The sequence below is a fragment of the Harmonia axyridis genome, chromosome 6, assembly GCF_914767665.1.
Source record: "Harmonia axyridis chromosome 6, icHarAxyr1.1, whole genome shotgun sequence".
Classification (NCBI taxonomy): Eukaryota; Metazoa; Arthropoda; class Insecta; order Coleoptera; family Coccinellidae; genus Harmonia; species Harmonia axyridis.
The window spans coordinates 2,259,839-2,273,506 of NC_059506.1; the positions used below are offsets into that span (position 1 = coordinate 2,259,839).

General features: G+C 35.7%; 1 protein-coding gene across 4 annotated transcripts in view; it reads right to left on the minus strand.

Moving 5' to 3' along the window:
• Window positions 1-780: 780 nt before the first annotated feature.
• The window catches only part of LOC123682572 (glutathione hydrolase 1 proenzyme-like), a 66,955-nt gene continuing 54,067 nt past the window's right edge, over window positions 781-13,668 (minus strand). For all 4 annotated transcript variants that reach the window (XM_045621283.1, XM_045621282.1, XM_045621281.1 and 1 more), the window contains 8 exons: window positions 9,687-9,907; window positions 7,000-7,186; window positions 6,291-6,488; window positions 5,986-6,235; window positions 4,836-5,026; window positions 4,336-4,576; window positions 2,096-2,209; window positions 781-1,353 (listed from right to left, as the gene is read on the minus strand). In XM_045621283.1, coding sequence (XP_045477239.1) covers window positions 1,204-1,353; window positions 2,096-2,209; window positions 4,336-4,576; window positions 4,836-5,026; window positions 5,986-6,235; window positions 6,291-6,488; window positions 7,000-7,186; window positions 9,687-9,907 — 1,552 coding nt within the window. In that variant the 3' untranslated portion in view covers window positions 781-1,203. The remainder of the gene's footprint in view (window positions 1,354-2,095; window positions 2,210-4,335; window positions 4,577-4,835; window positions 5,027-5,985; window positions 6,236-6,290; window positions 6,489-6,999; window positions 7,187-9,686; window positions 9,908-13,668) is intronic.

Genomic DNA, 13,668 nt, shown 5'->3' on the forward strand with positions numbered 1-13,668 from the left:
ACCGCTTGGTCACATTCCTCTTGGGTCAAATTGCGTGTTTCGCGTTGCATAGCGATCGAGTGTAGAAAATCAAACGAAAGAAAAACTATTGATCACTAGAATTGATCGAGAACAACTGATTTCAGAATGGAGGCAATACATTCAAAATCTGATAATCCCATATTTTTTTATTCCTGCTGGGAAAAAACATCAGTATTGAAGAAAAACGTCGAAAGTGGATAACATATGCATGCATAATTCTGATGAAAATAATTATCATTGAGAACACCTTCAGTTGTGGAATAAATTTGAGATTTCCATAATGTGCGTTAATTTTTTTGCGCATTGTATTTGTTTTGGGAGTCTTTCTGGTATCATTCTTTAGACGATTTACAAAAGCGTAAAGAAAGGTTGATTCGTTAAAACAAATTCAAAGATGTTGAATTTGTAATTCGCCATTTTGTCAGACTCAGAATGGCGGAAGCGCTGGGTCTCTGTATTTTCATATCCCGCAGGTATTCCTGTCTACGGCACTGCTTTCCAAACTTCTTCTGATAAATGAAGAGAGCTCTTTAGCTGAGTACAACGTCAAGGTATAGGCTCCAAGAAAGCATAAGTTCAATATCGAAGTAGTTTCACTTTGATAAGAGTCACTAGGACATTCCAAAGTAGGATTGGTATAAGACGAACGATGTAATGAAGATTTGTGTAAATTCTATGTCAGCATTTTCTTTTCATCGAATCTTCGGAGTATTTTGAAGATCCAATGTGGTTGTCCAGGGAAAGTAACAAACGCAAAAATAAAACTTCGAATTTTTCATTAGAGAGAGAAATTATTTTACATATTAACAGTAATAAAATCGTATAAATATATTTACATTAAAACAGCAATCTTCACATCAAAGCATTGTCTCATAAATGTAAGTAGTATTCGCAAAATAATACATTCGGTTCAAGGAATATAAATACTGAATTGGAACGAAGCTTTCGAAAGCATTCTGGAAACATTGAGCATGGGGGATATTCGAGAAATATTCCACTATAGCGTAAAGTTTCACGGAAGAGGTGAAGAATGAAGGAAGCTACAGAATAAATAGAAGAAGAAACAAAGTATTGGTTTGAAACGATGAGCATCAATAGGAAGATGGGGTTGTAACATTTAGCACAATACAAATTCAGTTAGAGTCTTTGGCTTCCCTCTTGCTAAGAAGGTATCGTTTTGGTTCAGTTCAAGCCGAAAACTTCTCCACCCTTCCTGTAATCTGCATTTGCCACAATTTGTTGAGCTGTCTTCAGAAGGGCGCAAATTATTGAAGACGAACCCAAGGTCCTTTCTGTTTTATGACCTATTTTCTCCAGTCCTTCCACGATTTGCTGTGAAGAAAATATATAAATTAATGTTGATTTTTAGATAGTGTTAATTTGAATGAGGAATGTACCAATAAGATTCAAAAATTCCCTAATGAGGGGTTTCCAGCAAGAGGTTTCATCTTGAATAGCTCGCTATTTGGGAAGCTGTCACAGTTGAACAATCATCTTTTTACATTTGACAAGTAAAAACTAAGTCATTGCTAAAAATGAAACGATGCACACATCAACAAAGGAAAGAAATTTATAATATTCCCTAAATATGCCATCAACATAACCATTGTCAAACAGAAGACTATTTCGTAGGAATCATAATCGAAATTAACCCAAGGAGACTGAGTCATTGAGGGAGAGTAGCGATATACCGGTTTTACCCTTGTTAGGTATCATCAGTACCTTATAACTCAACCCAAGATGACGAACAAACGAAATAGCAGGCACCTTATTGAATGCTGGCAGACGCAAAGCAGTATGATTGCGAAGTGCCACCCAGCGGACAAAAACCTAACTACTTACTCCACGGGTACCTCGAAAATGTAAATTCCCACGCCAACGAGGAAAATATTCTGCTTTTCAGCCTAAGCGACGTACAGCGCGAAATATAATAAATAATATAAAAATGGCTGACACCTGCACTTGGTAATGAATGAAGAAAATAAAAAAGAAAAAAAAAGTACAATTTCAAGTGTGTAATATCATACGAAGAAACCTTTTATTGGAAAACCCTCTACATATCAATAATTCTCACCTGTAACACTCCATAATCGTATTGCACAACCATTGGATACAACTGATGATAAAATCGAGGAGCGTCAACAGCTTCTTTCAGATTTTGTCCAAACCATAAGGTTCTCATGATGACCTTAAATAAAAAAAATGGTATCAAATAAAAGATTCAGTAAAAAAATTGAGAATAAGCACTATAGACAATTCAAAGTAATCACTTCAAAATGCTCCATTCAATTTATTTGTTTTTCAGAAACTTAATATGAAAAATATTGGAAATCTTTTAGGAATTTTGTGTAAATCTTCAAGACAATGTATCAATGATTAGGTACAAATTATTCATAATAAAAAACAAATAATTGAATGAAGATGAAAACTGTGGTAAATTTCTTAATTTTAGTATATTCTATTGTTTCTTCTCATTAAATCTATTTACATTTTTCATTCGAAGTTGCAATTTATCCTAAATTTGATGGATAAAGTGAAGAAGTAACACTGACTCCACAGAATTAACATTCTTACTATAATTATCATTGAGTAAATATAACAGTAAGGTATTTCTAATACACATCACAAGACGTTGAAAAATCGATCGATTACAACACTGAACTGATTAGAAACACTATGAACGGAAAATAAAATTTCCTTAAAAGCTTGAAATATTTGTAATTTAAACTTAATTCTGTTGATGTTCTCGTAGAATTTGGTGGATGATATGAATCAAAACACCAAATTCTACGAGAACATTGATTACATCCACATCAACAGAACTAAGTATAAAATACAAATATTTCAAGCTTCAAGGAAATTTTATTTTTCGGTGTTCTGATTCATATCATGTAGAAATGAAGATCTTGATGGGGGCAACAATGAGAGATCGACAGATCAGCAAGTCAATTAGAGAAAGGTTAAGTGAACAGGATGTTGTCAAGTGGAGTAGGCAAAGAAGAAAGGAATGAAGAGACTATGTTGATAGGATGGTGTCAGATAGAATTGCATACATCTGCAAACATGAACGATCCAATGCAAAAAAAAACCTGGACGCCTACTGAACAGATGGGGACAAATTTCGGTTTTCCTCATCTACTGAATAGATGCCAAGGTCTATTATTATTATTATTATTATTATTTGAACTGGGGTCGTTTTGGTTCGGTAAGCCTTCCGGGAACTGCGACCATGCAGATCTTTTGTTCACTACCCTACTTATCATAGAAACCCAGGGAGGTCCTCAACGACGTTAATAAAATTGACAAACCTCCTTAGGGGCCTTGGCCGTTACCTCTCTGGTATCCAGGACCGGCTTACCCATGTGAATGGTTCTTAGGCCAGCCAGCTCCGGACACTTGCATAACAAGTGTTCGGCTGTTTCTGCTTCCGATCCACAGAGCCTGCAAATCTCGTCTGCTGACTTTCCCATACGGTACAAATGATGTTTGTACCGACAGTGCCCAGTCAGCAGTCCCACCATCACCCGAAGCTCTGCTCGCGACAGCTTCAGGAGCTTTTTGGCGTAGGTAGGTGAAATCTCCACGAATTTCTTTGCCTGAGCATGTCTAGGAGTCTTAGTCCAGTGGATTGTCCTACTGTTCAACTCCCATAGCTGGACCGCAGCTTTGTTTTGGTCTTTTCCTATCCCACAGAAAGGCTCAGGTCCAGAAGGTCTTAACCTTGATGCACTTTTCGCGAGTTCATCCGCTCTTTCATTTCCTTCAACCCCACTGTGCCCTGGTACCCATAGTAGAGTCACCTTATTTCCTCTGGCCAGTAGCTTTATGGTGTTACGGCACTCCCAAGTCAGCAAAGACCCCTGATAATACGGTTCCAGGGATCTCAGCGTGGTTTGGCTGTCCGTGGTGATGTAGATATGCGCCCCCTCGAGGTTCATTTTGAGACACTCCTGAGCGCATACATAAACAGCCATTATCTCGGTCTGTAGAATTGAGGGCTCACGCCCCAGGGCTTTAGAGATCCTCAGTTTAGGTCCATATATCCCAATGCCGGTGCCCTTCTCTGTTTTTGATCCATCTGTGATGCCAAGATCTAGCAAACAGGGAGAATTCCCTAGCTAAAGTAGGAAGAAGAAGAAGATTCATATCATTTATTCGAGAAAATAAGAAATTGACTCAATCCGTCTCTTCCTGAATAAATGAATTGAAATTATTGGATTTTAATAAAATCTGAATATTTCAAATTCTGTATACATAAATGGAAATTTCTCATGAGCCCGAATCTTGAATTTAATAACTGTTCTCCAAATTTACCTCAGCTACAGAGCTGGTTATTTTGCTTCCTCCAGATGCTCCAATAACAAGCTTCACATTATTGTTCTTGTCCACAATTATTGATGGGCTCATAGATGAAAATGGTCTCTTTCCAGGTTGCAAATTATTGTTGGGCGATCCAGGCAATCCGAAATAATTCTTGAAAAATGGAAATGAGAAGTCATCCATAACGCTGTTGAGTATAATACCAGTCCTATTGGAAGTATAGCCACAACCAAAACTAAAAAAAAATATATCGGAGTTGAATAACTTTCTTCTCTATGTCTCTATGGAAATTCAAATATTACTCTTTGCCGTGTATTTACTACCAATGTTTCTTTGGTGAATATCGTGACTGCAGTTCGTCGTTCTTGATTTTAAATATATAGTAAAAAATAATATTTGTGTCTAATTATGATCGAATAGAATAACAGCTCATAAAATCATTATTTGAGTCTATACATTTCTGTAGTGTGTTTATACAACTCTATTTTACTCACTAAATATTCACAGAGCTAGTGACAGAAACTGCATCTCCCTCTTCTGATATGACAGAAATGTGAGCTGTTCCATGCTCCTCTTTGTTGTATATTACTCCACCATAATATTTTGGATCGTTATTGGTGCTGTTGTCAATTATTTTTTCGTATATATTCCTAGCATAAGCAGCGTTTGTCAGATTGTTTATGAGCTAAAAATAACACATCAATAAATTAGAAAATAAAAACCTTGAAATAGAATCTTTAAATAGAATTTTTTTCAAAACTATCATTTCCAATAACACACAATGAAAAAAAAACAGACTATTTTTGATGTGCTGATTTCTGAAACACCATCAAAATTTTCTGTCAGTTCTAGTTTTTGAGATACATTTTGGTTAACACTAGTCAAAATCTTCTCATACTGGGTTAACGTGCTCCGGTCAATCTCATGATTTAAAGGCAGTAGGTCAAGCAATTTGTGTTGTTTTGAAAATGATAAACTTCATTATTGGACAACAAAATGGATAACACAATATACTTGTTTTTTATTCCTTTGAGAGAGCCGAGTTGAATATAAAGCTTGGATTATCAAAAGTTGTCTTGATTCAAGGAAAACAAGCTTTGATCACTAGAAGAAGAATAATACTTCCGTATTTGCAATGAGGCAAATGATGGTTGAAGATTTCATCAGGACATTAAAACTAAAAATGATGGCTGACTACTGTTGAAGGTTTTTTAGCGATATGTAACTAATGCATGTAACTTTGTAATAAATTATTCAATCCATGTATTTCTGTCAATAAAGACTTGCATACATTTGTCTTTCTTAACGACAGTAGTAATAGTTATTAAGTTTAATATCCACAAAAGTAGCAAATCTCAGAAACTAGATCTAATAAACAAAATCTTACTAAATCTATTCTGGATTTTGCACCCTAAAATTAACCAGAATTAGTTGAAAAATCACACTTATAAATAAAGCTCAAAATATTTCTTTTTTGTGAAAAATTAACAATGTTGCAACGTACTTCAAATATGGTTATTATGAATGTCTATGACATTATGTAACTGTGATACATGAATTGGTGAATTAGCTTTACTTTTTACTTGTTTGTTTTGAAACATAATCAAGTTCCTACAAATTAGGATATACTTATAGTATACTCACTGAACTAATATTGACAAAATCCATATCAGCAAGTTCAGTCCTTTTAGCGTAGGCATACTTGAGAGCTTCTATGATACGATGATATGTGAGAATCGTACTGTCATCATTTTTTATATCATTTGCTGTAAAATTATAGTTATTCAGTATGCCTAATATGAAGCCAAGAAGTACACCAGATCCAGGTGGTTTGATTGAATAAAAGGTATCGTCATCCCTCAAGCGAATGCTAACTGGTTCCATCCACTCTGCCCTGAAGATAATTGGGATTAATTTCACGATTTTGAAAGGTTTATGTGTGAACTTACGTATAAGAAGAAAGATCTTCCTTGCTGACTATACCTCCTATAGCTTGAATGTCTTCTACTACTATCTGCGCCAGAGATCCGTTGTAGAAAGCTAATGGCCCCTCAGCTGCTAGTATCTTCAAAGTTTCGCAAAACTTCTTCGGTATAACTTTGTCACCTGCTTTCTTGAATTTTCCATCTTCAGTCATGAACCATTCCCTATAAATATGTTTCTTGAGTTTAATTTTCGAATCGAAATCATGTTGACAAAATTGGTGCCAAAGTTTTAAGGGGGTTGAAAAGGATGAATCTTTATCTAAATTCAAACGAATACTTTTAGGCCTTTTCTTGAAGAGTTGAAAGAATGACATTTTGTGAGCATGTTTTACCAATGGAGTTGTGCAAACCAAACGTGACAGCCACCTACTAAATTCTTGAGATTCCAGTTCATTAGAACTGTGGAACTTGAGAGCGAGCTGCAGACTACAAGTGACGAGAACAGCTCTGATAAGGGGCACAATAGACCATAAGATCATGGTAGAATGAAACTCCACGAGGAAGACTTTTTGAAATATGAGAATTAGCCATGGCGTAACCTGTACAGGAAGCCTTGACGTCTTAAGAGTGATATATCAAGTTCTCCACGCTTCTAGATAATACGGGAGAGTGGTTTTCCCTTCTGCTTGGCCTACTTTTTTCAAACCTGAGCAATAAATTCCAAAATATTTACCTAAGGTTCGTGTCATTCGTGATATCATTCAATCTTAGAGACATTTCTTGGTGTCTGCTCATCTGGTATCCTTTTTCACATAATGCAATAGACGGTTCGACAAGCTTTGCGAAAGGAAGACGCCCAAATCGCTTATGGGCTTCATGGTATCCCATCAATTCCCCTGGGATACCTATGGAAAGAGGACCTGAAATCAAAACGACATTGGGTCAATGATTTTAGAATTTTGTTCAAAACAACATCTGTGCATATATTGAGTTGGTAATCTCAATTTATTATTCATACTTAATTGTTATTATTTGAATTAATTTTAAAAAAACCGATAATTAAAGAGTAAAACAAATAATCGTTATGATAAGCAATCTGATATGTGAAATGGGATTGTTATGACTAGGCTGTTGACAATACCACTAATGATATTTTGGAGAGCTAAATCATTCTATGCTTCATCAATCGACTAAAAAAGAGGTTCCCATGAATATATTTGTCTTCTTTGTGTAGTCTTCAATTCATTTTTGCGCTCATTTTGTCCACATTTATTTACCTACTTTTCGGATTTCGGGCGGAGTGTGGTTTTGAATGATTAAATACATCTCAATACTGAAGAATTCAAGCTTAAAATTGATTCAATTCGTCCTTTCGATGCATACATCACAATTCTCACAAAGAATATGCTAGCGTAGATTCAGGGTCTGAATATCTTGGTTGAATTAGTTATCATAGTTAGGATATCGATAGTAAGGTATATGCTTATGTTATTCTGTTTCTTCAATAATTGATAAATATCTATTTGATATAACTGAAATCAAGAAATCAGTTCTATTATGGTGGAAGGAATGCTCATTCGAAAGTTCATTGAAGAGAAAAAAAATTGAAAAAGTTTCAATAGGCAGCTCAGAATGTATCTGTCAGATTCAACTGAAATTTAATAAGCATTTGAAAACTCACGATGAAGAGAGTTATACGAAAATTGAGCCGGATATACTTTTTTTGTCTAGAAATATAATTTCAACTGACAAAATGTCAAAAACCTACTTGAATAACTCATAACTTGTTTTACCTTTTACCTTGCATTTGAGAATACGACAGGTAATTGAAAGGAAAAATTCTCTGGTAATAATCACAGAGATAACAATCTTAACAGGCTAAGTCATGCTCTCTTACTCTTCTGTGAAATGAATATGCAACTCTTCATTTACAATAGAAATACCAATTTTCGAGAATTTAATTTTATCTTTGAGGCGATGGAGACTAAATTCTTTATGATAACTTCGAATTATAAAGGACAATTGCCCCTCCATAAGAAATAATAATGATAAGTTCTGATCTGATCTCAAAACATCTCTCCGGAAACGGTTCGATTTGATTCAAAGTTTTGTTCTTAGATGTCATAGATACAGTCATACAGTCGAGTTTTGAAAAATTTCATACCAAAAAGACAACTTTGCATGCCCTTCTTCCATCATTCGGTTCAGACGGTATACCTAATGGAAAAGGAGGAAAGTCTAAGCTTCAAAGAAACGGGTGTTTTTTTCGAGGTATATAACTTTAGGTTGGCATTACTATTCAAGATGGCAACCGATTTAACAGCTGTTAAGTGATTTATTCTCAGTTTGGTTTGGCAATTCATCATGAATAGACTCACGCCTGAACAACGCTCGCAAATAGTGTAATTTCATTTCGAAAATAATGGTTCTGTGCGGAATACGTACCGCGCATTACGTCCATTTCATTTTGTTTTGCGATGAAGCGCACTTCTGATTGAATGGCTACATCAACAAACAAAACTGCTACATTTGAAGTTAAGCTAATCCTCAAGTGTATGTCGAAACACCGTTACATCCAGAAAAACTGACTGTTTGGTGCGCTTCATGGTGGAATCATTGATCCGTGCTTCTTCAAAAACGATGATGGCCAGAACGTTACAGTCAATGGTGATCGGTATAGAGCCATGATTACTAACTTTTTCATTCTTGAATTGAACAACCATGATGTCCAGGAGCTGTGGTTCCAACAAGACGGCCCAACATGTCACACAGCTCGTGCCACAATCGATTTATTGAAAGATACGTTTGGTGACCGCCTAATTTCACGTTTTGGACCTGTGAATTGGCCTCCAAGAGCTTGTGATTTAACACCGCTAGACTACTTTCTGTAAAGTTATTGCCGATATACGGCCACAAATGTTGGAAAAAGTCATCGAAAATTGGACGTCCAGATTGGACTACATCCGAGCCAGCCGTAGCGGTCATATGCCAGAAATCATATTTGAAATGTAATGCCACAAGATTATCTTGCGGATCAATAAAATTCATGTCAATCGAATGATCCATCGTTGTTTTATCGCAATTTAAAGTTCTATAGCTCTAAAAAAAAACACCCTTTACATACATGCCTTCTCCTTTCCTCGAAAAAATGTAATAAATGACGATGTGTTGTTATCATACCTAATTTCTCATCGCATGTCACATACCTGAGAGTTTCGAATTTACATTTGTGTTCAAAAAAATTAAGATGTTGAAGCAAATATCAACAAATGGAATTCCGTGAAAATATAACAACAATATTAATTTTAAAGAGCAAGCAAAGCTTACTTTTCATACTTTTTTGATGGAACTTTCAAATTCAACCATCAAATTTGGACGACCAGAATTGAGACATTGACTTTGGATAATAAAAAAACTCACCATGTTTCGAAATGTTCGGACTAGATCTAAACATCTCAGGATCGGCTTTTAGAGGTGCTTTTTCCCTTGCATTCAGTGTATATGCCTTGTTTTCCTTCTTACTGTAAATAGTCATGAAAAATCCGCCCCCAACTCCCATGCTCTGCATCGTGTATATTCCATTACAAATCATAGTAGCTATTGTAGCATCTATAGCACTTCCTCCATCCTGGAGGATATTTCTGTAAAAATCGAAAATATTTCCTTGAATGGCAGTTCAGTAGATTTATTTGAAATTGAAATTAAATGCTTTTTTGCACGAAGTCAGCAAAAATATTGTTACACTCCTAACCATAACAATTACCTACTGAAAAAAAGTTTTAGAATTTTTCGAATATCTCGAACAGAAACCAAGATATACCAAAATATTTTAAACAGTCAATTTTCAGAAACCCCATCTCGAGAACGAATAATGCTTTCAGTTATCTTATTATTTCGAAAAAAGAGATCGGGGGTCCTTGAAGTTTTTTCTTTAAGTCTTATATTTCTCGAGATGCTTTTGATTGGCATCAAATTTGAGACAACCTGTACAGGTATTTCACTTAAAAGAAAGAATTGCAGTAAATTTTTCAATGAAAATACATAATTGGCGAGAACTGATTATTTTTGACACGTGCTCTCCTAGTTTATCGGTGTATTCATTAAACATTCAGTATACATTCATTCTAGTCGCTTGGCAAAGTCAAATAGTCGATATACAGAGTTCATATCGAATTCAGCAGACATAAACATAATGATTTATCGACAGGTAATGTCCTATCACTAATAATATTATTGTTTACCAAAAACAAATTTGAATCAAAACACTCAGCAATTTCAACATATGTTTCTATTTCAGATAAGCATAATCATTATGCAAATATATTCGTAAGAATTTGAAACTCATTCAGAATTCGATTATATTTGCGAATGTCAACAAAAATGAAGACGTAGATTGAAGCAAATTTGATTATCCCGATGATTTATAACTGTGCATTCATTTCAAAAACAATGGAATGAAATATTCTGAAAGCCAGTAAGACATTTTCATATAATGCTGAAGGCTTGCATGTATACAGATACCTGTAAATATGTCTACCGCAGTTATAGGTGAAGACTTAAATCAAAAGATTGGAAATATCTTTCTGTCAAGCTAAAAAATCGGAAATTATCTTATACTGATGAGACTATTTTCTAATATTCAATATTGATATTTCTCGAAGATATTTAATAAACGGTTTTTTAATATGTGGTTTCATTTTGACGCCGGTAAGGTTAGCTCCCGGCCGGCCAGCTCCACGGGCACCATTCATTCCCCCACGGTCAAACACACTTTCGTCATTTTCGATATTTGAATTGAATTTCTAGATGCGTGAATGTAATAAATTTAGGTTAATCTTATAGAAAAATGAAAGATCTAGCGAGTAGTAATTTTTCGTTTACATAAGCTACATCTAGGGATCAATTTCAGGATGGAATTGAAGAATTTCATGCCGGCCGAAGAGATTTTCGTGATTTTTATATTTTCCGAATGAGCGGCCAAAGATGAAATTTAGTCCATGGTATGAAGGATTGAAAAAGCCATAAATATTTAAATTTTCGTTCACATTGGTTAACCCTATGGCCCCAGCTCCACGACCTGAATAGTCTGATATCGTGCCGGCCGGATAGTTTTTCGTGTTTTTTATTTTCTTCGAATATGCGGCCAAAGATAAAATTTAGTCCATGGTATGAAGGATTGAAAAAGCCATAAATATTGTTTTTTTGGTTCATAGTGGGTAACTCTAAAGGCCCAGCTCCACGACTTGAATTGTATGATGTCATGCCGACCGGATAGTTTTTCGTGTTTTTCATGTTTTTCGAATGAGCGGCCAAAAATGAAATTTAGTCCATGTTATGAAGGATTGAAAAAGCCATAAATATTGAAATTTTCGTTCACATTGGGTACCTCTAAAGGCCCAGCTCCACGACTTGAATTGTATGATATCATGCCGGCCGGGTAGTTTTTCGTGTTTTTCATGTTTTTCGAATGAGCGGCCAAAGATGAAATTTAGTCCATGTTATGGAGGATTGAAAAAGCCATAAGTATTGAAATTTTCATTCACATTGGTTACCCCTAAGGCCCCAGCTCGACGACATGAATTGAATGATATCATGCCAGCCGGATAATTTTTCGTGTTTTTCATGATTTCGAATATGCGGCCAAAGATAAAATTTAGTCCATGGTATGAAGGATTGAAAAAGCCATAAATAATGGTTTTCTGGTTCACATTGGTTACCCCTAAGGCCCCAGCTCCACGACATGAATTGTGAGATATCATGCCGGCCAGATAGTTTTTCATGTTTTTCGAATAAGCGGCCAAAGATGAAATTTAGTCCATGTTATGAAGGATTGAAAAAGCAATAACTATTGAAATTTTCGTTCACATTGCTTATCCCTATTGCCCCAGCTCCACGATCTGAATAGTCTGATATCGTGCCGGCCGGATAGTTTTTCGTGTTTTTCATGTTCTTCGAATAAGCGGCCAAAAATAAAATTTAGTCCATGTTATGAAGGATTTAAAAAGCCATAAATACTGAAATTTTTATTCACTTCGGTTACCCCTAAGGGCCCAGCTCCACGACCTGAATAGTATGATATCGTGCCGGCAGGATAGTTTTTCGTGTTTTTCATGTTCTTCGAATAAGCGGCCAAAGATGAGATTCAGTCCATGTTATGAAGGATGGAAAAAGCCATAAATATTGAAATTTTCATTCACTTTGGTCACACCTAAGGGCCCAGCCCCACGACCTGAATACTATGATATCGTGCCGGCCGGATAGTTTTTCGTGTTTTTATGTTTTTCGAATATGCGGCCAAAGATAAAATTTAGTCCATGGTATGGAGGATTGAAAAAGCCATATATATTGTTTTTTTGGTTCACATTGGGTACCTCTAAAAGCCCAGCTCCACGACTTGAATTGTATGATATCATGCCGGTCGGATAGTTTTTCATGTTTTTCGAATAAGCGGCCAAAAATGAAATTTAGTCCATGTTATGAAGGATTGAAAAAGCCATAAATATTGTTTTTTTCGTTCACACTGGGTACCTCTAAATGCCCAGCTCCACGACTTGAATTGTATGATATCATGCCGGCCGGATAGTTTTTCGTGTTTTTCATGTTCTTCGAATAAGCGGCCAAAGATGAAATTTAGTCCATGTTATGTAGGATTGAAAAAGCCATAAATATTGAAATTTTCGTTCACATTGGTTATCTCTAAAGGCCCAGCTCCACGACTTGAATTGTATGCTATCATGCCGGTGGGATAGTTTATCGTGTTTTTCATGTTTTTCGAATGAGCGGCCAAAGATGAAATTTAGTCCATGTTATGGAGGATTGAAAAAGCCATAAGTATTGAAATTTTCTTTCACATTGGTTACCCCTAAGGCCCCAGCTCGACGACATGAATTGTATGATATCATGCCAGCCGGATAGTTTTTCGTGTTTTTCATTATTTCGAATATGCGGCCAAAGATAAAATTTAGTCCATGGTATGAAGGATTGAAAAAGCCATAAATAATGGTTTTCTGGTTCACATTGGTTACCCCTAAGGCCCCAGCTCCACGACATGAATTGTGAGATATCATGCCGGCCAGATAGTTTTTCATGTTTTTCGAATAAGCGGCCAAAGATGAAATTTAGTCCATGTTATGAAGGATTGAAAAAGCAATAACTATTGAAATTTTCGTTCACATTGCTTAACCCTATTGCCCCAGCTCCACGATCTGAATAGTCTGATATCGTGCCGGCCGGATAGTTTTTCGTGTTTTTCATGTTCTTCGAATAAGCGGCCAAAAATAAAATTTAGTCCATGTTATGAAGGATTTAAAAAGCCATAAATACTGAAATTTTTATTCACTTCGGTTACCCCTAAGGGCCCAGCTCCACGACCTGAATAGTATGATATCGTGCCGGCCGGATA